At 43.6% G+C, this 27,995-nt stretch overlaps 1 protein-coding gene across 1 annotated transcript; it reads left to right on the top strand.

Moving 5' to 3' along the window:
- The first annotated feature begins 68 nt into the window (after nt 1-68).
- On the top strand, nt 69-27,995 carry COG4 (component of oligomeric golgi complex 4). Its single transcript, XM_077756331.1, has 19 exons — nt 69-254; nt 2,465-2,547; nt 3,724-3,838; nt 6,181-6,355; nt 7,348-7,541; nt 9,158-9,263; nt 10,001-10,158; nt 11,116-11,174; nt 14,972-15,105; nt 16,739-16,857; nt 17,418-17,584; nt 18,374-18,539; nt 22,177-22,239; nt 25,059-25,175; nt 25,758-25,850; nt 26,441-26,524; nt 26,736-26,837; nt 27,080-27,208; nt 27,426-27,995. Exons 1-19 carry the CDS (start codon nt 87-89, stop codon nt 27,558-27,560), a joined length of 2,367 nt encoding a protein of 788 aa, XP_077612457.1. The 5' UTR covers nt 69-86; the 3' UTR covers nt 27,561-27,995.

Genomic DNA, 27,995 nt, shown 5'->3' with positions numbered 1-27,995 from the left:
CATAAGTCCATCGGGCATTTTCGTGGGCAGCGCAAAAGACCTGGCGCGCAAACGAAGAGGGGGCCTCGCAGAGCCGGAAACGCGCAATGGAGAGCAAGATGGCGGACCTCGAGTCCCCTCAGAAACTGTCAGGGATTTCTCCGCCTGAGGGGATGGGAGGAGGCCGCTGCTCGGAAATCTCCACCGAGCTCATTCGCTCCCTGACCGAGCTGCAGGAGCTGGAAGCTGTATACGAACGGCTCTGCGGCGAGGAGGTGGGGGGCTGAGCCAGAGGCAATGGGCTTAGGAACTGTCAGTCTTGGGAAATGGGGCTGTGGGAAGATCTTTGTGCCTCTGCCGAGGGAAACAAAAAAGCTCTTATTGAAGAAGCAGGAGTGTACTTGAGTGTATTTGGGGGAACCTGACGTCTCTATTCACTTGGACCGATGCCCCTAAGCTTGTTTTCCCTGCTATCTGGGCGATCTTCTCCACTCCTGATCCCCTCCCCCATCTATTTGCCTGGACCTTAATCTAGGTTTTTCTGCCAGAGTAGTTAGACTGACAGCGTAGGTCAACCCTTTTCAAAATAAGAATAAAGGCTCCCTTGCGTTGACTTAGCAATTTAAAACCTATGAAACGTTTCCACCGTGTTGTCTCATTTAAGGAGGAAGTTATTGCAAATAAACTTGAAACGTTTTAAGACATTTTGTGGGGAAAATTTTGGGGGTGTAACTAGTTCGGTAAGTATACAGCTTTGTGGAAGCATGAGGTTTTAAGACAGGCACAATTGCCTAATCTTGAACAAGTCACTTTCATTCCTCCGACCTCTGCTTTCTGTCCAATAAGAGTAATGGACTATATTCTCTTGCAGATTCCTTGCAGCCTCCTTCATTGTACGTGGCAACCTGATGCTGTCAGTGTATTTGTGAATATTATTTGGGTTCCTTGCCAGTCAGAACAAAGAGATCAAAGCTCTGATATAAACTTTCAGTAGCGGTCGCCTGGGTGGCTGAGTCAATTGAGCCTCAAACTCTTGATTTTGGTTCAGGTCATGATCCAGGGTTGTGGGGACTAGGGTGGAGCCTACTTAAGATTCTCTCTCCACCTCTGCCCCTCTTGCACTTTCTCTCCCTCTCTCTCTCTAAATTAATTTTTAATAATAAATGTTTAGTAGCTGTTCCCTAAACCAAACTTGTAATGTTTATTTTTGAGAGAGCTAGAGAAAGAGGGTGAGCGGGGAAGGAGCAGAGAGAGAGGGAGACACAGAATCTAAAGCAGGGGCTGGGGCTGTCAGCATAGAGCCTAAAGGAGGGCTCTGAACCCACCAACCCGGAGATAATGACCTGAGCCAAAATTAGAGGCTTAACCAATTGAGCCACCCAGACACCCCCTAAACTAAACTTTTAATTAAGATTTTGAGTACAAACAGTAGTGTCAGCAAGAGGGAGGGGGGATTATTGATATCTTTGAATATTTTCAAACATTAACTTGCACCAACTCAAGCAGTCTGTAATAACATTTCCCAGAAAGATATGCTTTATAAAATTCAGTATTAAGAATTTATTATTTACTTTAATTTTAGAAAGAGTACATGAGTTGGGGAGAGGGGCACAGGGAGAGAGAGAAAGAATAAACTAGGCTCCACACTCAGTGCCTAGCCCAGCATGGGGCTCCATGTAGGGCTCCATCCCCAAACCCTGGGATTATGACCTGAGCCAAAACCAAGAGTCTCTGCTGACTGAGCCACCTAGGCACTCCATAAAATTCAGTACTTTTAACATCCCTAAGCTTGAGTTAGTCTATTTTTAAGGGAAATTTAAATCCATCTTCCAGACAGAACAATATTCTCTATTTGTATTTGATGACTGTCAAGGGGAAGCTTCCCTCTGGATCCTACCGAACTATTTTAATAGAAATGTATAGCTGATAATAATGGCTATTACTGAACAATATGCCACAATAACAATATTACCTTAAGCAGTTTATGTTTGTGACCTTATTTGCTTCACGCAACGGTCCTATGGGATACTCTTATATTTTACAGATCAAGAAACTCAAGCATAAGAAGGTTACATTAGTTGTAGTTATGCGGTAAATAACTTGGTTGAAAGAATTATATACTTATTCTTTTTAGGTACTGACTGTACACTGTAAAGAGACTCTTTGTAACTGCCAATTTAGAAGTTTCGTTTGCTTAGCCATTATATTTTAAATGCCTTCCTGCATTAGGCACTAAGATAATGATACTGAATAAAAGTTTCCTTCCTTTGTGGTATTCATCTGCTAGATGGAATGAAATATACAGAAGGTAACCATTATGTAATGTGATCAGTGCAAAAATGAAAGTTTGTTAAAGTCCTAGGGGAAGTTAGTGTAAGGAAAGACATTTGGAATGGGATTCACCCTTCAGCTAAGGGTTGAGTTAGATAATTCTTTGAAGTTCCTTCTAACCATTCTGATGACAAAATGCTTGTCTGTGTTTCAGAAAGTGGTAGAGAGAGAACTGGATGCTCTTTTGGAACAGCAAAACACCATTGAAAGTAAAATGGTCACTCTCCACCGGATGGGGTGAGTCTCCATCTTAACAAGAGCCATTGTAATTCCACCAGGGTCCACTGGATAAGTTATTGTTTTTCCTAACTTTCTATTATAAAATGCCAGTTGATTTTGAAGTGTAGAGGAGGATGACTTCAAGGTAAAGTGAATACTTAAGGGTATAATCAAGTGGTCAAAGTATCCTTAGACCAACAAGTACCAAACTCATTTGGAAACTTACTGGAAATGCAAATTATGGGGTTCTACTCAAAACCTATTGAACCAGAAACTCGGGGTGTGGAGCCCAGGAATCTGACAAGCTTTTGACATAACAAAGCATACCATCTGATTCTAATGTATGGTTCAAGTTTGAGAACCATTGTTCTTACAATTTTTGTGTATTGGCTAGTTTTAAAATTGCTCTTTGACCTCTTCACGCTCTTTAATTGTTGGTTAGTGTATTTATACTCAGCAGTTGGGACCATCTGTTCTCTAGTTCTTTAGCAGTACCTATTTAGGGGTGTCTTTAGTACTTATAGAAGGTAATTTTTTATTTAATACTGGCCTGAGTTTTCAGTAAAATACTCTTTAGAAAAAGCTGTGAATAGGGGCACCTGGGTGTCCCAGTCAGTTAAGCGTCTGACTTTGGCGCAGGTCATGATCTCACGGTTCATGGTTTGGACCCCATGTTGGGCTCTGTGCTGACAATACAAAGCCTGCTTGGGATGCTTTCTCTCTCCCTCTCTGCCTGCCCCTCCTCCACATATGCACGTGTGTGTGTTCACACTCTCTCTCTCTCTCTCTCTCAAAATAATAAGTAGGTAAACTTTTAAATTTATTTATTTTGAGAGAGGAAGAGCACAAGTGCAGGGCGGGGAGGGTGGTGGCGGTGGCAGACAGAGGATCTGAAGCAGGGTCTGTGCTGACAGCAGAGAGCTCAATCCAGGGCTCAAACTCACGAACCATGAAATCATGGCCAGAGCCGAAGTTGGATACATAACTGACTGTGCCACCCAGGCACTGCTAAATAGATAAACTTTTAAAAAAAAGAAAGAAAAAGCAAAAGCTGTGAGTAGAGTGAACTGAACTAAAATTTATGGGGAGGTACAAAAACAGTAGAAGACATGGTCTTCATCTACAAAAAATTTTCCACATCTTACACCTTCCTTCTCCCCCTGCGGATATGTGTGTGCTGACATGTGTCTCCAGTCCCAACCTGCAGTTGATTGAAGGAGATGCAAAGCAGCTAGCTGGTATGATCACCTTTACCTGCAACCTAGCTGAGAATGTGTCCAGCAAAGTCCGTCAACTTGACCTGGCTAAGGTAATGCCATTGAATTTCTGATGCTTGAATTAGTAGAGGACAGTAGAAAAGCTACAACATTAAAAATTAGAGCAGTATTGGGGCATCTGGGTAGCTCAGTCAGTTAAGCATCTGATTTCAGCTCAGGTCATGATCTCACAGTTCGTGAGTTTGAGCCCCGTTTCAGGCTCTATGCTGACAGCTTGCAGCCTAGAGCCTGCTTCGGATTCTGTTTCCCTCTCTCTCTGCCCTTCCCCTGCTAGTGCTCTGTCTCTCTCCCTCTAAAAAATAAATAAACAATAAAATGTTTTTTAAAAAAAATTAGAGCAGCATTGGGGCGCCTGGATGGCTCAGTCGGCTAAGTGTCTGACTTTGGCTCAGGTCATGATCTCACGGTTTGTGAGTTTGAGTCCTACGTCAGACTCTATGCTGACAGCTCAGAGCCTAGAGCCTGCTTTGGATTCTGTGTCTCCCTCTCTTTTCCCCTCCCCCCCCCACTTGTGCTGTTTCTCTCTGTCTGTCAAAAATAAATAAATGTAAAACAATTTTTATAAAAAAAATTCGAGCAGCACCATTCACTAGAAATCCAATGCAAGATACTGATTTTGTGCTGAAGATAGCACAAGAAGAGAACATTCAGACTCATACCTTTCATGAATAAAGACATAAAAATCCTCAAAGCACCACAAACCAGTTAACCAAATATAGCAACATATAAAAAGGATTATCCTATGACTGAGTGAGAATGCAGGGTTGCTTTAATATCTGAAAATCAGTTAATGTAATCTACCATATCAATAGAATAAAGGACAAAACTACATGATCATCTCATAACTCAGAAAAAACATAAACTCATAAAAGTTGGAATAAAAGACAATTTCTTTAACCTGATAAATTCCGTCTATGAAAAACCCACAGCTAACATCATACTGGTGAATGGGTGCTTTCCCCCTAAGATCAGGAATAAAACAGGGATGGCAGCTCTTGATTTTCTTCAGCATTGTACTGGAGTTTCTAGCCAGAGCAGTCAGGCAAGAAAATGAAATAAAAGTCTTCCAGCTTGGAAAAGAATATGCACTACATATGTAATTTTAGATTTTCTAGTAACTATTTCTACTTTATTATCATTATTTTTTTATTCTTAAGTAGGCTCTTTGCCCAACATGGAGCTTGAACTCATGACCCTGAGATCACAAGTCACATGCTCTATCAACTGGACCAGCCAGTCATCCCTCTAGTAGCCATTTTTTAAAAGAACAGAAATAGGTAAAAATAATTTTAATAATATGTTTTATTTAACCCATTATATGGGTTGCTATAAAATGCTATCACGAGATGTTTTGCCTTCCTTATTTCTGCACTAAGTCTTTGAAATCCATTGTGTGTCTTACACATCTTAAGTTGGACTAGCCACATTTCCAGTGTGTCTAACTACATTTTAAGTGCCACAGATCATTAATGACTACAGTAGTGAATAGTATAGGATCTGGGCTCTTGAATAAGTCAGTCTTAGCCTCAGTTTTCTTCTGTGAAATAGGATAACTCCTCCCACTCTCATCTGTCTAGATCCTGCTAAAGTAACTCACCACAAAACCCTATAGTCACACAGACACCAAGTTACATACTAAAGTTTCTTTAAAACATTCTTGCTTGGGTGCCTGGGTGGATCAGTTGGTTAAGCGTCCGACTTCAGCTCAGGTCATGATCTCATGGTTCAAGGGTTCAAGCTCCACATCGGGCTCTGTGCTGACAGCTCAAAGCCTGCTTGGAATTCTGTGTTTCCCTTTCTCTCTGGCCGTCCCCCACTCACACTCTGTCTCTGTCTCTCTGTCTCAAATATAACAAACATTAAAAAAAAAAAAAAATCTTGCTGGTCCACCTGGGTGGCTCAGTCAGCTAATTATCCGACTTCGGCTCAGGGCATGATCTTGTGGTCTGTGGGTTCAAGCCCCACATCGGGTTCTGTGCTGACAGCTCAGAGCCTGGAGCCTGTTTCAGATTCTGTGTCTCCCTCTCTCTCTCCCCTCCCCAGCTCATACTCTCTCTGTCTCAAAAATAAATAAATGTTAAAAAACTTGCTTAATTCCAAAAAAATACAGTCTGATTCCTTTATTAATTTACCACAAGCCAGATATAAATATGGTTTATCCCTGTTTTTGCTTCCATTAAAATGATTAATCTGGTCACATAAATAAAATTTTATGATACCTGTCAGTATTACAGTCATCATCAATGACAGTTTTGTGAGTGGTAGTTGTTCAGAGCTTCTGGTTAACCAGATTCGGCCTCTGCTCTACCTACCTTCTGAACAGACATTTTTGAAAGAATAGGACATTGTTTCTAAGCACCAAGTCTTTTTGCAGAACCGCCTCTATCAAGCCATTCAGAGAGCTGATGATATCTTGGACCTTAAGTTCTGCATGGATGGAGTTCAGACTGCTTTGAGGAATGAAGATTATGAGCAGGCTGCTGCCCATATTCATCGCTACTTGTGCCTGGACAAATCAGTCATTGAGCTCAGCCGACAGGGCAAAGAAGGTGAGCATCTATCCCAAACTGTTGATTTCTACTGTAGTTATAAGCATCTATAATTTGAATAAGGCAAACTCAACCATGAAAAGGGCCTCTGTTAGGCAATTTCCTTGTCTGGTATTTGATCCTATATAGATTGTAGACCATCCTAGGGTATGCATTGTAATTCCTATTATATGGAAAAGGAAACTGAGTCTAGATCTGTTCCTCTGGTCAGTAGGTTCTTTCCACTTGACCATATCACCTACTCATAAAATTAAATCCTTAGCCTGGTATTCTAGGCCTTCTGTCATCTCAACCCATATCCTTTCTTACCTGGTTTTGTACTATTCACTCATGAATCCATTCATTGTGCACATATATGGAGTCCTCTATATGCCAGACTATATATTACTTACAGTACTGTACATGTAAATACTTTTTTCTTTTCATCTTTTTATTTCTGTTCCTTTGCTTATTTCATTCCCTTTGTCTGGAATGTATGTTTCTCTTATCCAGGTATCAAAACCCTGCCCATCTTTAAAAGACGGGATATCATTTCTGGGAAGACTTTTCTAATTCAGCCAGAAATGTGACTTGTGCCCACTTTTCTTATTACACTTACCATATACCTGTTATAGTTATTTGTGCATAGATCTTATTTCTTCTACTTTTTAAAAAATTTTTTTTAATGTTTTATTTCTGAGAGAGAAAGAGAGAGAGGCAGCGTGAGCAGGGGAGGGTCAGAGAGAGAGGAAGACACAGAATCAGAAGCAGGCTCCAGCTCTGAGCTAGCTGTCAGCACAGAGCCTGACATGGGGCTTGAACCCACGAACCGTGAGATCATGACCTGAGCCGAAGTCGGACACTTAAGTGACTGAGCCACCCAGGCGCCCCTATTTCTTCTACTTGATTGTATCTTCTCTTTGTGTTTCTAATGGATTGTGGTGCACAAAGTGGCATAGACCTAAGATAGTACCATTCTTTACATTAATTCTCAATGTCTCCCCATTGCACAGGCAGCATGATTGATGCCAACCTGAAATTGCTACAGGAAGCTGAGCAACGTCTCAAAGCCATTGTAACAGAGAAGTTTGCCATCGCTACTAAGGAAGGGGATCTGCCCCAGGTGGAGCGCTTCTTCAAGATCTTCCCACTGCTGGGTCTGCATGAGGAGGGATTAAGCAAGTTCTCAGAATACCTTTGCAAGCAGGTATGGCCCCTGATTGCTTGGTAGGGTAGTGATATGGTTCTCTGACTGCAGATTAGGACACTGTATTGATCCAGTTTCTGTGGATTCTTTCTCACTTTCCCCTTTTCTTCTCTTGCCGTAGCCCAGCAGGACTGGATGCATACATTCATTCAACACTTATCTATTGCCAGCCTGCTGCATACCAGGCATGGCCTAGACATCAACTGATGCACATTCATTTCCAACAACTAAGTGAAAATATAGGAAAATGCAAATGCAAATTCTCTGACAAATTGAATTACACTTTTTAAACTGTCAGCCAGGAACCACCTTCCTTTAAGAGCATTCAGAGTTGTTGGTTAGTTGTTTTAAGGCTTCATAACCAGGTTTGAGCTCAAAATAAGCCACACTGAAATGAAGCCGGTGATGTTACTTATTGTTAAATCCTGAAAAAGAAACAGGTTTCAGTTAAAGTCTTGAGTCCTTCCCCTTGACCTTAGATGGGAAAGAAGAAATTTCATCAGGCATGTATGCAAAGGGTTATTGTTTGTAATTATATGTCAGAGTGCCTTCTCCCACTTCCCCCAAAGTTCTCTATAATGGAACACCGTTCTGCATTAAGATAAATGAGACAAATCCATACACGCTAACATACTTCACGTGCTGATGTATAGTTAAGTTAGCCTAAATACCTCAATTTCTGCTTAAAATGATAGACATGGTAGGGTGCCTGGGTGGCTCAGTCAGTTAAGTATCCAGCTCTTGATTTCCACTCAGGTTATGATCTCATGGTTGGTGAGATTGAGCCCTACATCAGACTCTGTAGTGACAGTGTGGAGTCTGCTTGGGATTCTCTCTCTCTCTGCCCCTTCCCCACTCATGCCCAGGCTCTCCCTCAAAATAAACAAGTGAACATTTTCCAAAAAAAATGACAGAAGTGGCAATAAAAATACATATTTGTATAAACAGGATATTTTTCAAAGGATTAACAACAGTTATCTCTGGAGAAGAGATTTTTAGGAGTCCAAGAGGAATAGGTAAGAGAAAGAACGGCTTTTCACTGAACACTCCCTTATTCCTTTTGAATGTTTAAGTGTGTGTGTGTTACACATTCTAAAAAAAATAAAATATGGGAAAAATGGAGGGCTGACCAAAAAAAAGAAAATGCATTACACATATATGTAACTGTCTTATGGCACTTTTTTTTAAATCAGTACTTTGCCATCTGGGGCCTAGAAATGGCTTCTATTTTTAATCCTCTAAAAATCCCTTCTGTGATACCCAGATTCTTTGTCCTGCTCAATGAAGCACCATTAATAATAACTTTGAGTTATACTTGGAGAAGATTAGTGAAACTGGGGACTCTTTCCCTTTGTCTAGTGGCAGTACATATCTTCAAAGAAAAGGAAAACATTATTTATACCTCTGAGTTAAAGAAGAGTTACCACTGTGTTCAAGTTCTTTGTCTTGCCTGAGGCCCAGACAACCCCGAGCCCACAGGGAGGTTCCTGTGTGCTGCGTAGGCTTTCAAGCATCAAAGCAAACATGGGAAAAAAGAAAGTCAATGGGAGATCTTTTTGGAAAACTGAGGCCACCCTTTGATCCGAGAACTCCTGTGGATTTTCTCCTTTTTTCAGGTGGCCAGTAAAGCTGAAGAGAATCTACTGTTGGTGCTAGGGACAGATATGCGTGACCGGAGGGCTGCAGTCATCTTTGCAGACACACTCACTCTTCTGTTTGAAGGTAAGCGTTGTTCTCCACTCAAAGGAGACTAAAGGCCTTTCTACCTAATACCTACATCCTAGTGTTTCTCCCCACTAGCCTTCAGTTTAATCCTGTAGCTTGCTATGTATTGATTTATCAAAGAAGTAACTTCCAATTCAGTATCTAATTAGCAAAAATTAGAGTTCCTCAAGTGTTTTGATCCTCCCTATCCCTCAAGACCCAAACTGTTAAGAGTAAATTTAACTCTAAATTACTGGGAAGAGAGTGATGCTATTTTCCAAAGATGCTCCGGGGCGCCTGGGTGGCTCAGTCAGTTGGCCAGCTGACTTCGGCTCAGGTCATGATCTCACTGTTTGTGGGTTCGAGCCCCGCGTCGGGCTCTGTGCTGCCTGCCAGCTCAGAGCCTGGAGCCTGTTTCAGATTCTGTGTCTCCCTCTCTCTCTGACCCTCCCCTTCTCATGCTGTCTCTCTCTCTCAGAAATAAAGTGTCAAAAAAAATTTTTTTCCAAAGATGCTCCTACTGAAACTATCAGTATAATTTAAATGCCTTCTACTTTACCAAGCACTGTACATATTTAACAGACAAATTTTCTTAGCAACTCCTAGCACTGGCAAGAACCAACTGTATTCATTTTGGGAGATGAAACAGCCAGCCTAAAAGGGTTGCATTAGACCCCAGGTCAGTACTGAATAGAAGAAAGTTTATTTTATGGGAAAACATTTGGAATCCAGTCCTCTCATTTTCTCCATTCTAGGTATTGCCCGCATTGTAGAGACCCACCAACCAATAGTGGAGACGTATTATGGGCCAGGGAGACTTTACACCCTCATAAAATACCTGCAGGTGGAATGTGACAGACAAGTGGAGAAGGTGGTAGACAAGTTTGTCAAGCAGAGGGACTACCACCAGCAGGTGAGCAGGGAAAGCTACAGGTGGGTTTGGAAATAGCGTTAGCCAACGATACTGAATACATTAAATTGGGGATGGGGAGGGGAAGGGATGAAAAAAGATGAAGGTAGAAAAATAAATATGGAATGCAAATTGGCCTGCATCTTGCCTGTCACCAGCTTACTTTGGATTTGAGGTGATGTCAAGATGATAACTTAGTACGAGATTGAGAAAGAAGTAAGCTTCCTGAAAGAAACACAGAATAGAAACATTAGACCAGCTCTCTATCACAGAATGTGCAGCAGTTCCTTCTGGGGATACAAGGAGAATTTTACTTCTTAAGGTTGTATTAATTGTCAAGTAATTTGTCTCAGATTTCTCCTTAGTTCCTTAGGTGCTAATGGTAATATTTACTTTTCTTTCTTTCTTTCTTTTTTTTTTTTTTTTTTTTTTGNTTTTTTTTTTTTTTTTTTTTTTTTTTTTTTTTTTTTTTTTTGGAAACTTATTTGTCCTTTCCTTTGAGCAGAGGATGTAAGAGTAGGATCTAGAAATAGGAGGGGCGCCTGCCTGGCTCTGTTGGAAGAGCATGTGACTCTTGATCTCAGGATCGTGATTTCGAGTCCTACGAGCCCCTAGGAGCCCCACGTTGGGAGAAGAGATTACTTAAAAAAAATTTTTTTTTAAGTTTCCAGAAATAGGAGTAGCCCATACAATTTTATTTCTAGTACTCTTACTAGACAGCAAGCAGCTCATTGTAATACCATTAACACCACTTTGACATGCAATAATAGATGGGGAGGAGAATTAGCATCTAAACCAAAAGTAAATCTTTGGCTCATCATCCTGATAGCCTACTTTTTGGCTTGCTTGTTAAGCAAACTAAACTTAAACATCCTTCAATGCCTGAAGTGTATAGTGACGGGCAAGAGGTAGATAGAAGGGGGTGGGGGAGAGCATTCTCATTTCTTTGGTATATTGCAGTTCCGGCATGTCCAGAACAACTTGATGAGAAATTCTACAACAGAAAAAATAGAACCAAGGTAATAACCTATTTTCTCCAGCCCATAAAAGTTTGAATTGGTAATCATGTATCATTCAGAGACTGCTCTGTTACAATGTGGTATATGTTTTAAAGATATTTTACCTATGATTCAAGCTTTTACTTTTTTTCTAATAAAAGTAATATATGCTTGGGGCACCTGCGTGGCTCAGTTGGTTAAGCTTTGGACTCTTGATTTCAGCTGAGGTCATGATCTCATGGTTTGTGAGATTGAACCCTGCATCAGGCTCTATGCTGAGCCTTTCTGGGATTATATTTCTCTCCCTCGTCCTTCCCCTCCTCGCTCGCTCTCTTCCTCTCAAAATAAATTAACATAAACATAAATAAATAAAAGTAAGATATGCTGATTAAAAGAATTTAAACATTATAAAAATGTACTCAATCAATAAATTTTTACTAAGTACACATTATGTGCCAGGCACTTGTCTTTGATACTGGGAAGGTGGCAGCAAGCAAAGTAAGTGAACCCGACATAATTCTTTATTTGTGGTATCTGTAGTCTAAAGTAGATAGATAATAATAACAGCTAACGTGTATCTGGTGTTCACTATATGGCATACATTGTTCTAAGCACTTTTCCAGGGTTTCCAGCCTCTGTAATATTGGCATTTTGGCTGGATAATTCCTTGTTATAGAGGACTGTGTCTGCATTGTAAGATGTTTAGTAGTGTCCTTGGCCTCCACCCACTACATACTGGTAGCATGATGTCACTAGACACTGCCAAATGTCTTGGGTAGAGGGTTGAGGGTAAAATCACCTTCATTTGAGGATCACTGATTTAATCCAAAACATTTTTTATAAATGAGGAGACTGAAGCCTGAAGAGGTTAAGTGACTTGCCCATGGTCATACAGTGAGAAGATGACAGTCAGGAATAGAATCCAAGCAGTCAAACTCTAGAGTTCGTGTTGTTAATCAGTATGATATACTATGTGTATAGTGTAGGAAAGCATATAATAAAGGGCTGTAACCTAAGCTGATGAAATTCAACGAAAAATCTCTGAGGAAAGTACCTTAGATCTGAGACCTTGGGCGCCTGGGTGGCTTAGTCGGTTAAGCGTCCGACTTTCGCTTGGGTCATGATCTCGCGGTTCGTGGGTTCGAGCCCCGCGTCGGGCTCTGTGCTGACTGCCAGATCAGAGCCTGGAGCCTGTTTCAGTCTGTGACTCCCTCTCTCTCTAAACCTCCCCTGCTCACGCTGTCTCTCTCTCTCTTCTGGAAATAAATAAAAATATTAAAAAAAAAAAGAGTAAATAGAAAAAAGGAGTGCCTGGCTTAGTCAGTTAAGCATCTGACTCTTGCTCTCAGCTCAGGTCATGGTCTTGCGGGCTCTGGGGTTTGAGCCCTGCATCAGTCTGTGCACTATCGGTGCAGAACCTGTTTGGGATTCTCTCTCTCCCTGCCCTTCTCACTCTCTCTCTATTACTCTCTTAGAATAAATAAATAAGCTTAAAAAGTAAATAGAAATTAGACGTGAAGAGTGTTCCAGGTAGAGCAGGGAAAGAAGGGCAATGTAGTTGAAGTGCAAAGAGTTGGGGAGAGTCTGATATGAGATGAATTCAGAGAGGTTGTCCTAAGCGCTATGGAAATCATATGATTACAATATGACCAGATGTATGTTTTGAAAAGATATCTTGGAGTTTAGTGTAGAAAATGATTTAACTTATATATATAATGTGAAGGAGGAGTTCAACTTCATTCTTTTTATGTGGATATCTGTCATCATCCCAGCACAATTTGTTGAAAAGACTATTACTGAATTGTCTGAGCACTCTTCTTGGAGATCAGTTGACTATAAATGTGAAGACTTAAGGACTCCCAACTAATCCATAGGCCTATCCTTATGCCAGTACCACACTGTCTTTGTTGCTGTAGCCTTATAGTAAGTTTTAAAATTGGGAAGTGTGAGTCCTTCAACTTTGTGGGGGTTTTTTTGGTTTTTTGTTTGTTTGTTTGTTTTATTAATTCTTTTACGGGTGCCTAGTTGGCTTAGTCAGTTAAGCATTTGGCTTCAGCCCAGGTCATGATCTCATAGTTTGTGGGTTTGAGCCCTGCATTGGGCTTTCCGCTGTCAGCACAGAGCCCAGTTCAGATCCTCTGTCCTCCTCTCTCTTTGCCCCTCCCCCGTGCACACACTTGCTTGCTTTCTCTCTCTCTCTCTCTCTCAAAAATAAATATTTTAAAAAAAGACACTCAGGGTACCTGGGTGGCTCAGTCAGTTAAGCGTCCAACTCTTGATTTTGGCTCAGGTCATGAACTCATGGTTCATGGGATTAAGTCCATGTCAGGCTCTGTGCTGACAGCTTGCTTGGGTTTCTCTCTCACCCCCTCCCTTGCTCATGCCCTCTCTTTCAAAATAAATAAATAAACTTAAAAAAAAAATCAGGGGCACCTGGGTGGCTCAGTTGGTTAAGCATCTGACTTTGGCTTAGGTCATGATCTCATGGTTCATGGGTTTGAGCCCCACATTGGGCCCTGTGCTAACAGCACAGAACCTGGAGCCTGCTTCAGTTTCTGTATCTCTCTCTCTCTGGCCCTTCCTTGCTCATGCGCTCGCTCTCTCGCTCTCTCTCTCAAAAATAAACATTTAAAAAAATCACTCATCAGGGGTGCCTGGGTGGCTCATTTGGTTAAGCATCTGACTCTTGATCTCAATTCAGGTCTTAATCTCAGGGTCATGAGTTCAAGCCCCATGTTGGGCTCCACATGGGGCACAGAGCCTACTTCAAAAAAATAATAATAATAGGGGCACCTGGGTGGCTCAGTTGGTTAAGTGTCCTCAGCTCAGGTCACGATCTCACGGTTTGTGAGTTCAAGCCCTGCATTGGGCTCTCTGCTGTCAGCACAGAGCCCACTTTGGATCCTCTGTCCCTTTCTCTCTGCTCCTCCCCGACTCGTGCTTGATCTCTCTCTCTCTCTCAAAAATAAACATTTAAAAAGAAACTTTAAAAAATATTTTTTTAGTTTACTTATTTATTTTGAGAAAGAGAGAGCAAGAACAGGGGAGGGCAGAAAGAGAGGGAAACAGAATCCCAGGCAGGCTTCATGCAATAGAGGCTCAAACTCATGAACCCATGAGATCATGAACTGAGCTAAAATCAAGAGTTGGACACTTGAGCCACCCAGGTACCCCTCAATTTTGTTATTTTTTTCAAGATTGTTTTGACTTGGGGCAACTGGGTGGCTCAGTCAGTTAAGCGTCAGACTTTGGTTCAGGTTATAATCTTGTGGTTTGTGAGTTCAAGCCTTGCATCAGGCTCTGTGCTGACAGCTCAGTCCTGGAACCTGCTGCAGATTCTGTCTCCCTCTCTCTGCCCCTCCCCCACTCATACTCTGGCTCTCTTTCTCAAAAATAAATAAACATTAAATAAAACTTAAAAAATTGTTTTGGCTTTCATCTGGGTAGATGAGTGGGTGTGGGACACAGTTTAATGGTGTAGCCTGAAATCCCACCACAGCTAAATAAGAGGTTGGGGAGGTGTGGTTCCTTTCATGTAAGGCATAGATCATTTTTACTCAAACCACTGACAAAAATAGACTTCCCAACCTCTTATTTAGCCCTGACTGTATTTTAGTGGGTGAAACAGGTTAAGTGGAATATGTGGCTGACAGCTGTCTCTGATTATAATTGGGCCAGCAGACCAGGATGACCATCTGGCTGAGCTGACCCTTCTGGGCCCAGTGGGAGAGGAAGTTTGGGACTGTTTGCCCTGTATCTCTTATATCTAAGGGAATCCAGTGTCCTCCTGCCTATTCCTTCTGCTCCATGTATTTCAGGGAACTGGACCCTATCTTGACGGAGGTCACCCTAATGAATGCCCGCAGTGAGTTGTACTTACGCTTCCTCAGGAAGAGGATCAGCTCTGATTTTGAGGTGGGGGACTCCATGGCCTCAGAAGAAGTAAAGCAAGGTAAAACATGTTTCCCATATTTTCTGGGAGGGCTGGGACAGAATTGGCACTGTTTCCTAATAGTGAAGCCACAGATCTCTAAACACAGAAATAACTAGGGCTTCTTAGCATCTGAGGTCTGTGGGCAAAGTGACACCCAAGAGGAAAGCTAGACTTACTAAATGTTAAAGAATGGACTGGATCTTTAAGGCCATTTACTCATTGTGCAGGTGAGGAAAGCTAATGCCCAGAATATTTAAATTATTTCCCTCTAATTTTTCTCTACATCATGTTGCCTCACCACTTCTGAGATAGGTGACATGGGGCTCCTGGCTGGCTCAGTCAGAAGAGCATGCAGCTCTTGAACTTGGGGTTGTGAGTTTGAGCCCCATAATGGGTGTAGAGATTACTTAAAAAATAAAATGTTTTAAAAAATTCACTATAATCTCCAATTACTATGTTCTCTAATAATGACAAAACAGTTAGAAAAAACCTAGGTGTCTAAAAATAGAGTTCTTTTTTTTTTAAATCTATTTTAAGAGAGAGAGAGAGAGTGCAAGCATGAGTGGGGGAGGGGCAGAACAAGCAGGAGACAGAATCCCAAGCAGGCTCCAAGCCGTCAGCCAGGAGCCCTACTCAGGGCTCATAACTCACAAACTGACATCATGACTGGAGCTGAAATCAAGAATTGGCTGCTCAACCAACTCTGGATTTTGGCTCCAGTCATGATATCACAGTTTATGAGTTTTATTTATTTATTTCTTTAACGTTTATTTATTTTTGAGGGGGAGAGAGACAGAATGTGAATGGGGGAGGGGCAGAAAGAGGAGGAGATACAGAATCCGAAGCAGGCTCCAGGCTCTGAGCTGTGAGCACAGAGCCTGATGCAGGGGCTCGAACCCACAAACCATGAGATTATGACCTGAGCTGAAGTCGGTCACCCAACCAAGTCATCCAGGCGCCTCATCATGGTTCATGAGTTGGAGCCCCTTGTTGAGCTCTGTGCTCACAGCTCAGAGCCTGCTTGGGATTCTCTCTGTCTACCACTCTCTCTCTGCCCATCCTCCACTTGCTCTCACTTGCTTATTCTCTTTCTCTCTCAAAAATAAACGCATAAACATTTTTAAAAATGTGGACCAGAGTGCCTGGGTGGCTCAGTTAAGTGTCTGACTCTTGATTTTGGCTCAGGCCATGATCTCATGGTTCATGAAATAGAACCGAGCCTGCTTGGGATCCTCTCCCTCTCTCTCTCTCTCTCTGGCCCCCTCCTCGCCTTGTGTGCTGTCTCTCTCTCTCCCAAATAAATAAACATTTTTTAAAAATTAAAGTGTGAACCTGATAAAATATCATACAACCATTTAAAATAAGCTGAAAGAAAAATAAGCATTATAGAAATAAAAATATTTATGATACAATCTTTTTAAAAATTTTTGTATTTGAGTATAGTTGACACAATGTTACATTAGTTTCAGGCATATATGATAATATTTTTTTAAAGCAGAATACAAAATTGTATCTGTACCATGATTATAACCGTGTAAAACTATGTACAGATTGGGAACAAAGACTAGAAAGGAACATGGGGAAATGAAAACAGTTGATATTTTTCCCTTAGGGAAGAAAAGTGAGTATTTCTTTCTTGGCTGTCCCCTAGAGCACCAGAAGTGTCTGGACAAACTCCTCAATAACTGCCTATTAAGCTGTACCATGCAGGAGCTAATTGGTTTCTATATTACCATGGAGGAGTACTTCATGAGAGAGACTGTCAATAAGGTAGGACAGAGGACACATCCCTTGGAAATGGGACTTCCTGTCTAAGAAGCCAGGCAGAAGGAAATGGCCAAGGCATGTTACATTTCCTAGTTCTGCTTTGAGAATATCCTTGCATGCTGACTTAGCAGTACCACTTTGTATGGTTAAAAGGTCATTTTTGGAGTTGTCATGCTCTCCAAAGACCCTTGGGATGTCTTTCCCAAGGCTCACAAAAGAGCACCTTAGCTCCTCAGGGAGCCTACTTGTGCCCTGCCTCCTTTGAGATATGTGGGTGAGGAGACTTAAGAAAGAAGAGCCTCTCCTGATGTCTTACATCCCAGTTAACAGATGTCCCCAGGGCAAAGTCCCTAAGTACTTAATTTCCTAACATACTCGTCAGTAGGGAAATGAGCTATTTTGACAAGGAAGATCCACACCAAGCTGTGACCAGAGTAAGCCATGTTGGGAGAAACAAGGACAAGCTATAGAAGAGGGAGCTGAGCCAGAGCATGTTCCAGAACTATCTAGAACAGTGGCATGCAGCACTGGAGCCCTCACTGGCCACTTTGCCTTTTGGTTAGGCTGTGGCTCTGGACACCTATGAGAAGGGCCAGTTGACATCCAGCATGGTGGATGATGTCTTCTACATTGTTAAGAAGTGCATTGGGCGGGCTCTGTCTAGCTCCAGCATCGACTGTCTCTGTGCCATGATCAACCTTGCCACCACAGAACTGGAGTCTGACTTCAGGTACAGTTGACTCCCTTTCTACTTTCAAGGAAACAAAAAGGTCCTAGTTGTGATTGATTCCTAAGGCCTATGTTGCTTCCCTTTTTTCCATATGATTCTAGTTCAGTGCTATATAGGATAGGAGCTTCTATCCATAGCACAATATCCTTGGCTTCAGACAGCTGTACAGTAGTCAGATACCTTATAGGCCAAGTCTATGCTCCCTGGCCTGGATTGGAGGGGTTACTGGCCCTCAAACCTAGGAAAGAGAATAGGTAGCTCAGGTGAAGGCAATAGTTGTAATAAAGCAATGATAGTTACCATTGCTACAGGCCATCTACTTTTCGAATTTCTTGCTCTTATTCAGTCTTGATAACAACCATTAGCCCTCTTATACCTGAGAAAACTGTGGCTCAGGGAGATCATACAGCTCATAAATGGTGGAATATGGAATAGAATCCAGAACTGCCTCTCAAAACCTGTTCTCTCACTACTTATATGGAACTGCCTTTCACTAAGCTGTACTGCCTCGAATTTGTTGGGAGCTCAGTGGTAATAACTGAAAGCCTCACAGGCAGTAAAGAATTGGGCCAGTCTTCTCTGTATGTTCTTGTCACATCAGTGCCATTGATGGGCTACGGGTCCCTCTCATACCCTGGATGCTCATGTTTTCCCACCGTCTCAAGGATTGGTTACTCCCCCAAAAGAGCAGGCCATGCTGCTGGGTTAGGGTCATGGGCTTTCTGGTCGTATTATCCTGGAAGCCAGGTTGAATGCTGTCAGTCTCTATATGCCATTCTGCACCCACAGGGATGTTTTGTGTAACAAGCTGCGGATGGGCTTCCCGGCCACCACCTTACAGGACATCCAGCGTGGGGTGACGAGTGCTGTGAACATCATGCACAGCAGCCTCCAGCAAGGCAAATTTGACACAAAAGGCATTGAGAGCACTGACGAGGCCAAGCTTTCCTTCCTGGTAGGTAGCTCCATAGATCAGGAGCTGGGTGGTTTATTTTAAGAGGTGAAACTATGACCTCTAAGCCACAGAAGAATTTGCCTTCAACTGGGAACTTTTCTTCCAATGTCTGTATAGAAGGAAAACTCTTTTAAGGAAAGCTTCTCCTAGAAGGTTCTGAAACCATTTCTTTCCTAGGGACCTATTTCTGACCAGTCCAAACCAGGACATGCGCTGTTCCTTGCCTAGAAGGCTGGGCACCTTGTACCTTAGCTCTCCCAAGTGCTCATTCCCAAGGAGACTACGAAGCTGTTCAGGGTCTCCACTGAGTATCATGCTTGGTTTGCACCTGCCACAGAGCGAACTGTGATATCTGAATATCTGTGCCAAGCCTCCAGCCCACTTCTGTAAGGCCAGTCCCACAACATGGGTTGGGACTGATCATTTAGACCTACCAGAGCTCTTTCCCTAGCAGCCTTTTTGGGCTTTCAGCATCCTCAGAAAGATGACCTTCTTTAAAGCCCTTAGCTACCCAGAATGACAGACAAAATGAAACAGTGAGTCTTACCGGGTGTGTGATAGCTGGAAAGAGAGAAACATGGAAAAATTAAGGGATTTGTACAAAGTTAACAGCCAGTTTGTGATGAGCCAAAGAGAATACAGATGAATTGTAAGCCCGGATCAGCCTTTCTAGCATGTGCTGTCTTGGCATTGTGGGAACAGTGCTGTTAGAGGTCATTCTGCTTCACCCCCACATTGGCCAGAATCTTCTCGGCTCCTAGGGTTCAGAGCCTGAAGGAAACATCCAATAGTAGAGCTCTCCATCAGTAGTCCACAGATGGGGGTCTCTGAACACCCTGGGGTTGGATGCTGAATGTATACTTTTTTTCCCCTAGAAGCAGCATCCTTGGCTTTTCACAGATTCTTAAAGGGGTCTGTGACCCCAAAAGAGTTAAGAGCTATTGTTCTCGGAGACAGAAGCCTAAACATACTAATATCTACCCACCTGTGCAAGGGAACCCACAGGAACTGTCTTCAGACTGCTGTTTAGGCAGCCCCACTCTCTTCCTATCACTGAAAATATTTTCCCTGAGCATGGGTTCTGTTGATCTGGAATGTCCTGGTTGTTGCCAAAAAAGACGACTGGCTCCAAGAAATTATTACCTCTGAAATATACCTTTGGAGAACTTGGCCAAAATGTTTGGCAACCAGCTTCATTTGATCATGAACTGACTTAAATTTTTCATTTTGTTTTCATTCTGTTTCATTTTCTATAGAGCTTCCTTTTATTCTTTCATTTCTCTACTCAGAAATGACTCCTAGCTCTGCATCTTTGCTTGGTGGTTTGTTGATGGCCTCTAAGCCTCACCTATCCTGCCCCTCTAGCGCTATTTTCCTCCCCATGAAGGGACTTTCCTCCCACAAGTCCCCATTACGCTAGCCGCTGTGCATTTGCACATTCTCTGCTCCCATGCACAGCTTCATTGTTTGAGGGCCCAGAAGATAAGGCCAACAAGAAAGGTGATGCTAAATGGCTGGTGACAGGTTTCTAGTTTTTCTGACACCAAATACTTAAAATGTCATTGCTCCCACCGCAGCACTCACTTCTTATGTCACCTTGATTCATTTGGCTGTCAAGATGAATTCCCCAACGGTGTTGACATAACATTCACTGTGAGCTGGGGATAAGCCCAGTGAATCTGTGCTTACTAGGACTGTCAGTACAAGGAACTTTGAAATCAATACCTTTTGAACCCAAATCCATTTTCCCCTTATGACAGATTTTTCTTATGCCCCTAAATGCTTTGGAAACATTTAAGTTGTGGCCTTCATCCTTGAGCTTCATCATGACGGTGCACTTATCTCTCTGGAAGCTTGTGATGTTAGCAGCCTTGTGCTGTGGCATGCTAATGAAAGGCTCTAAGTCTTATCCATCCCAACGGAAGCTGCCTCAGCAGCACTGGCAGTAGCATATTTCAGTATTGGCTGCAGGACACTGGTGAGGGAAGCACTCTTGGGGACAGGAGGGCCATCCTAGTCTCAATCCCTGGGATTCTGAAATTCTTTTACCCTGAAATCCTGAAGCTCCTGACTCATCTTTTTGAAAATAGGCTCCTCCCTACGTCACCCCTGCCTTCATGGTCATGCCACCAGCACACCAGTTCAGAGACAGTATGATCCTCTCATACTCTCTGATTCCTCCCCTGCACAGCCTCTAGATTAGTATTCCCAAGCCACAGTTGTGTTCGTATGGAATTCACCTGCTTTAAATCCTCGGTGCCAACATGTCCATAGGAAAGCATAGCAGCCAAGTGCCAGTCTGACTGCACTCACTTCTGCAGCTTTACAGACTCTTGGTGTTTTTCTGCACATATCCATGCACTGACTCTGCTGATTCCCAAATACTTTGGGGGGTTTTCTGCCACTCTGCAACTGTATATGGTCTCCCTTCTTCAGAACACATTCATTTACTCATTCAGTCAACAAATATTTATTTGAGAAACTTCAATAAGGCACTGTTCTAGCTTCTAGAGCTACATTGCCCAGTACGGTAGCCAGTAAGCAGAGGTGGCTATTTAAATTTAAGTTTAAACCAAAAATCCAGTTCCTGAGTTGCACTAGTCACATTTCAAATGCTCAGTACCCACAGAAAACTAGGCACTATTGTACTGAACAGTTCAGATTTAGAATATTTCCATCATCAAGAAAGTCCCACTGGGCAGTGTTAAACTAGAGGTACAGCTCTAAAAAGAACAGAATAGATCCCTGCCTTCATGGAGCTCTTGTTCTAGTGGGAAAGGCAAACAAGAAACAAACAAAATGATATTGGATAATCCTAAATACCATTCAGAAAATAGCAAATGGGACAGTGCCCTATAGAAAGGCTGATATGAGTAGAGAAATGTATTCACCCTCCTCTGTCAGAATTACTCCAGCCTTTTTGATCTGAATTAAGTTCATCTCAGTTACCAACTCAGCTATGAAGCTTTCTTTGACTGCCTTAGAGCAAAATGTTTCTTTCCTCTAAAAGACCATAGCAGTTGGTGCCTTAATCATCATTTTTGTTACATGCTGCTTTTTATGATTGGTAATTTTGCATCAAACTTACAAGGCAACTTATGAAAGAAAGAGCTCTTGGCCAAGAGGAGGGAAACCTGAACTCTATTCCTGGCCCTAGCCCTGTGGCCTATCACTTTTTGTTCACTCACTCTGCTTTGTTTTTCCACCTGGTGTTTGTCATTACCAGATATTTCTTACCTGACTTCCCTTCTGGAATGTGAACCCTATGAGAGGGTGGATTTCAGGAAGCATTTCTTAAATTAATGTCAGTCTTTGCCTCGCTGACCTGGGCTTAGAGCCACAGGACTTCTCCCAGATCTGTGTGCCTAAACATGGAGCAAAAAGATCTGAAATCTTGGGTCACTACCTGTGAGATCTGATGGCTTTCCTGCCTTAGTTACAGGCACAGGAGAAAGGGCGAACCTGGTTCACTCTTCTGCCCAATCCAAAACGTGAGCACCCTGCCTGATGGCATTGCTGTGGGTGTTCCTTAGCCCTCCTGTGGGCCTCAAGATTACAGCTGTCAGCCAGTCTGGCACTGGAGTGGGTACAAACACCACTGAGCAGGAAGTCACATCTTTCTGTCCTTATCTTCTAGGTGACCCTGAACAACGTGGAAGTCTGCAGTGAGAACATCTCCACGCTGAAGAAGACGCTGGAGGTATGAAGAAAATAGCCTCAGTTTTCAGTAGCTGCAGCCTCTCCAGACCTCCCTGTGAGAGGGGTCCCTACGCACTTGTTCTGTTGGGGCCTTTGCATTCCCTGGCATTGAGCCAGCCTTTCTTCAGAGCACTTGAGGGGATTCACTTGCAATCAATGTGGGAGGAACTCTGACCCACCAGCTGGAAGATCAGGATTCAAATTAGCACTTGTAGCACATACTTGGCCTGTGGCCTCAGACAAGTCCCTTAGCTCCCTGAGCTTTAGCACTCTCATCTACAAAACAGATCTCCTTCCTGCCCTAATTTGGGTTTTTTGGGGGGGCTAACTAAAAAAAGGGTTGAAAGCACATTAAAAAATGACAAAGTCCTCAAAAAATGTTAGGAAATTAAGATTTAATAGGGTTCATCAAACCCTGTACAAAGCTGTTGCTGTTACCATTTTTTTAAAAGAAGGCTGCATAGTGTGGTGGAAATTGACTGGGCTTGGAAGTTCATGTCTCTGCTGGACCAGTGACCAGCTGTGTAGCATGAGACAAGTTCTTTACCTCCCTTTCTGCCTCTGCCTCGCAGAGTTGTGAAAAATGAATGTAATAATATAAAACATGAGCTATGTGAGAGGCATCGGTGGTAGTCAATAATTGTATTAATAGTTATAAATAGCAGTGTGAAACAACCATTTTGCTAAGTATTAGAAAATGAAGAGCCCAACTCTCCCAGAGTCCCAAAATGTCTCTGGAAGAGGAGGGAAGCCTGGGTCCTGCTGCCCCAGCACACCCTTACTCCAAGGAGGATACAGTGCTGCAAGGCACAGGCTGATGATAAGTGGCAGCTCTAGGGCTGAGTAGCCTGCAGAGGCGAGGAGCCAGCACAGGGGAAGAGGGCCTTGTAACTGGCGGCCTTCCTAAAGGAGGCGCAGGGAAAGGAGTCATGTGGGAGTTTACAGTAGTACTGAAAACTGGACCAGATTAGGAACTGCCCCCACAAAGGCCTTAAAATGGAATAAAGTAAGAGTGTACCATAAGCACAGTATCTGTCACATGGTGTTAACAAGGTGACTGTTATTGTTAAGTCATGGCACCTTAGATTATATTCCAGACTTTGGGGGCGCCTGGGTGGCTTGGTTAGGCGTCCGACTTTCGCTTAGGTCATGATCTCGCGGTTTGTGGGTTCGAGCCCCGCGTCGGGCTCTGTGCTGACTGCTAGCTCAGAGCCTGGAGCCTGTTTCAGAGTCTGTGACTCCCTCTCTCTCTGACCCTCCCCTGCTCACGCTGTCTCTCTCTTTCTCCTAGAAATAAATAAAACATTAAAAAAAATTAAAAAAAAAAAAGATTATATTCCAGACTTTGTTCTTAACATTATAATATTGGATTTTTAAGGAATATTTTGGGAAATGTTAAAAATTGAGAACTGAGTCAGTAGAATTAGTCAGGTGAGAAAAGGACAGCAAAGAGCTGAAAAACAATTCCCATGAATTCCACCCTTCTTAGATTTGCATTTCACATGTATTCTTTGGAACCCCACTAGCAGCCCTTTGAGATAAGTCAGGTGGTGTGATATCCACTTTACAGATGAGTTTAAAAGGCTAGGTAAAGGGGCACCTGGGTGGCTCAGTTGGTTGAGTTGCCGATTTTGGCTCAGGTCATGATCTCATGGTTTGTGGGTTCGAGCCCTGCATCAGGCTCTTTGCTGACAGCTCAGAGCCTGGAGCCTGCTTCAGATGCTCTGTCTCCTTCTCTCTGCCCCTCCCCCACACATGCTCTGTCTGTCTCTGTCTCTCAAAAATGAATAAGCATTAAAATTTTTAAATAAAAATAAAAAATAAATAAAAGGCTAGGTAAAAATAGTGTATATTGTAGCTGCTGTGGAACTGAGGGCTTCTGCCTGCAAAGAGTCCCTTTGCAACTCTTCCACACTGCTCCTCCTACTGCAGCCAAAACAGCACAAACTTCTAAGGAGACTACAAGAAATTCAAGCAGCTTCTGGCAAACCAAAACATGGTGAGTTTTTAAGCGGCTCCCCCTGTGGTATTCTCTGCACCTAGGCTATATCAACAGGAACTCTGGAGCCAGAACCCCAGCTTGAATCCAAGCTCCATGACTTAATTTTTGTGTGGTGTTAGACAAATTATTAACTTCTCTGTGCCTCAGTAATAGCGATAGTAAGAGTAACCTACTTCGTAAGATAGGTACTTTAATTAATAAAAGTTAAATGCTTTAAACAGGGCGTGGCATACAGTAAGCATTTAAATCTCAGCTGTGATCATGATATCTCCCTTTGGCAACCAGACAAAATTATTGAAAAAGCAGAAACTATAACAAAAGCTAGTGTCTCCTTAGTGTTTACTACTTGACAGGAACTGAGCTAAGCACTCTGTGCATCCAACTCTCCCAACTACCATGGGGACAGGAATTTGTGTTCCCACTTTATAAACAGGGAAATTGAAGCTCAGAAGCTTTAAATCAGTTGACCAAGGTCACTCAATCATTATGTAGCTAAGCCAGGATTTGAAGCTAGGAATGGCTGACTCTAAAGGTGTGAAAAATCTCTGGTTTTTGTGTTTCTTATTCACGTCCCTGATACTAATACTCTCATATTACAAAGGGGGAAATGGGAGTCAAGTGGCTAGCCACCAGACTAGATAGAATCCAAGTTTTCTGAAACCTGTCGAGGACTCTTGCCTAGGATCAACCACAGCTGCTCTCAGAGAAAGCCGGAGTTGGAGAAATGGCTGGTTGTATGTGGGCATTCTCTTCGCCCTCCAGGCACTCTCATGGCCCAGCCATGCTGGGAAGCCTGATAGCTGGGTATTCTCCCCTAGAGTGACTGCACCAAGCTGTTCAGCCAGGGCATCGGAGGGGAGCAGGCCCAGGCCAAATTTGACAGCTGCCTTTCTGACTTGGCTGCCGTGTCCAACAAATTCCGAGACCTCTTGCAGGTAAGCCCCAGGATCAGTTGCTGACTGAATCCTGTGCCTGAGTGTTGCTCTGAGCATACCGTTACTGGTTTATTATGGGCTCCATGTATATAAGGAAACAAGGAGAATTAAGATAGTAGCATTCAAGACACTGAACTCATGTGAGTCCCTTGAAGACTGAAGAGTTTTCAATAGTTGTCGTGCTGACAAGCCAACATTCTGGTCCTCTTGAGTCTCCACTTGACCCCCACAGTACCAAGAGCCCAGAAAGGTGCTCAGAGGAAATGGGACCATTTGGTTACTTTGACCTACTGCTTGGCCTAGCCAAAGATGCTGCCTAGAACCAGGCACTCAGAAGTCTCTTCTTTTGAGTTTACCAAACCAATCCCATGACGTAGACCTGAACGGGCACAGATCTGTAAAGGAACAGATTGTTTCTGACATCTATTAGCATTATCTCCATTAGACTTTGGACAGGCCTGCAGGAAAGACTGTGAACTAGGGAACAATGCCCTCGTGGTCAAGGGATGGATGGAGCAGAAAGGAAGGGGTAGGTACATGTGCCTTTTGTGACTGACATGTCTCTGCCTTGTCCTTCTGTAGGAAGGGTTGACGGAGCTAAACAGCACAGCCATCAAGCCACAGGTGCAGCCTTGGATCAATACCTTCTTATCTGTCTCCCACAACATCGAGGAGGTCAGCCATCAGGCCCAGGATTACCCTCATTCTCCCAACCTCCAGCTGGAGGGCAGTGAAGCTGTCTGAAGAGACCAGACCTTGCATGCTTCTCTGGCCCACTTCCCTCACCCTTGAAGACTAGGTTCTTCCCAGGAAACAGGTTGTTCCTGCACTTTGAAGCTGTCCCTGAACAGCTAAAGGGAGTTTGCCATGACCTGATATGTCCTCTGTTATTGAGGCTTTTCTGCCCCACCTACGAAGGACTTCGGAGCTTTTTTTGCTAGCCTAATGATGTCATTCACTAGACATTGCATCTTGTATAGGACAAGATGCAATGTGTTCTACACAGGATGCAAAAGGAGACAAAATGCCAGGAGCTTTATCATGTGTGGACCACTGCTGCTGCCCAGGTCCATTTGCTGATCAGAAGTGTGATAAAGAAGCAGCAACAGTGTATGCTAGCTTGGATGTCCATGCTGCTGTTTAGCTGGATGAGACAGAAGCTACAAGACCTCTTCCTGTGTTTTCTTAGAGGGGTGAAAATAGGGTGGGGTGCATGGTACTTTTTGGAGAGGCCCCCAGTGACACAACTTGTTTCCTGACAACAGGAAGAATTCAATGACTATGAGGCCAATGATCCTTGGGTACAACAGTTTATCCTTAACCTGGAGCAACAGATGGCAGAGTTCAAGGTAAGCAGGGGCTCTAGGGACCAAGTTATGGAATTACTGACCTCTGCCCAAATCAGCAGCCTTTGGCTTCTCATTACTCCTACTAGGAACCCTGAAAAATCTTCCAAGCCCAATGGCCTCCTGTAACTGCCCACCATCCCCCACCGAAAATTCCTATGGAGACAGAGGGGCTTAGGTAGGACTCCCACTAATGTCTAACCTCTGTGTGCAGGCCAGCCTGTCCCCAGTCATCTATGACAGCCTGACCAGCCTCATGACCAGCCTTGTTGCCGTCGAGTTGGAGAGAGTGGTGCTGAAATCTACCTTTAACCGGGTAAGGTCCAGCAAGCACAGGTCCCCAGGTCTGTTGTTTTTCTTCTGAAGAAGACAAGTCCTGCCACCCATAAGCCCTGTACATCCCGACCCAATCCTGCCCTGGCATCTGAGGCCTTGGAGCTGACTGAGGCACCACGTGAGGTCCAGCTGGCCTTGCAGCCCAGCACTGAGGGAAACTGGGGGCAGGTTCCACTTGGCTGGAGGGCCAGGCCTTTAACACTGAGCTTGTGTTCCTTGCAGCTGGGCGGTCTGCAGTTTGATAAGGAGCTGAGGTCACTCATTGCCTACCTTACCACAGTGACCACCTGGACCATCCGAGACAAGTTTGCCCGGCTCTCCCAGATGGCCACAATCCTCAATCTGGAGCGGGTATGTGCAGCTCTCTGGGCCTAGAGAGGGAAAGGTGACTGGGAAGAGGCAGAACAAAATCTGGATCCCTCCCTACCTATTAAAATCAAGTCTCCACCAGTAGCCCAGCCCTACAGAGCACCTTCTTCCTGGGCCTCCCTGCTCTGCCTCTGGTGGAGCCCAAGACCTTCTCTCAGGATCGCCTTTCATTTCTGACTTTCTGTGTTCTTCCCCGCAGGTCACCGAGATCCTAGATTACTGGGGCGCCAACTCTGGCCCACTGACGTGGCGCCTCACCCCTGCTGAAGTCCGCCAGGTGCTGGCTCTGCGCATGGACTTCCGCAGCGAGGACATCAAGAGGCTTCGCCTGTAACTGCCAGGGGGAAGCCCACCTGGCCCATCATACTTCAGGGCCCATTCCCTAAGTAGCCATAGCCAAGAAGCTGAGTAAGACTGTCTGGCTTGAGGAGCTCGGACAGGCCCAAATGTTCACTGTGGGCAGTAGGAAACAAGGCTCAACTCACTGTGTTGTCTGCACTCAGACCTGTCTGGGTGGTGCTTTGCAGGCAGCTTCTACCCACCAGAAGTGAATCCTCCTGGGCTCTTAATTATATGGGAAAGCCAAGGCAGGCCAGCCTTTTGTATGGGTGGTCATTTTCTCATCCTTAGACACTACAGCAAACGAGCTGCCTCAGGGCCAGCCCTAAATTTAGGACTTGGGTATATCTGGGAACCTGGGCAATTAGGTTTATTCCCAAGGAGAGGTTGTGATGTTTATGATCACCCTGAATAAAGATACTCCTTAGAA

The sequence above is a fragment of the Crocuta crocuta genome, unplaced genomic scaffold (genome assembly GCF_008692635.1).
Source record: "Crocuta crocuta isolate KB4526 unplaced genomic scaffold, BGI_CrCroc_1.0 scaffold388, whole genome shotgun sequence".
NCBI lineage: Eukaryota > Metazoa > Chordata > Mammalia > Carnivora > Hyaenidae > Crocuta > Crocuta crocuta.
This window is presented reverse-complemented; position numbering and strand designations above follow the sequence as displayed.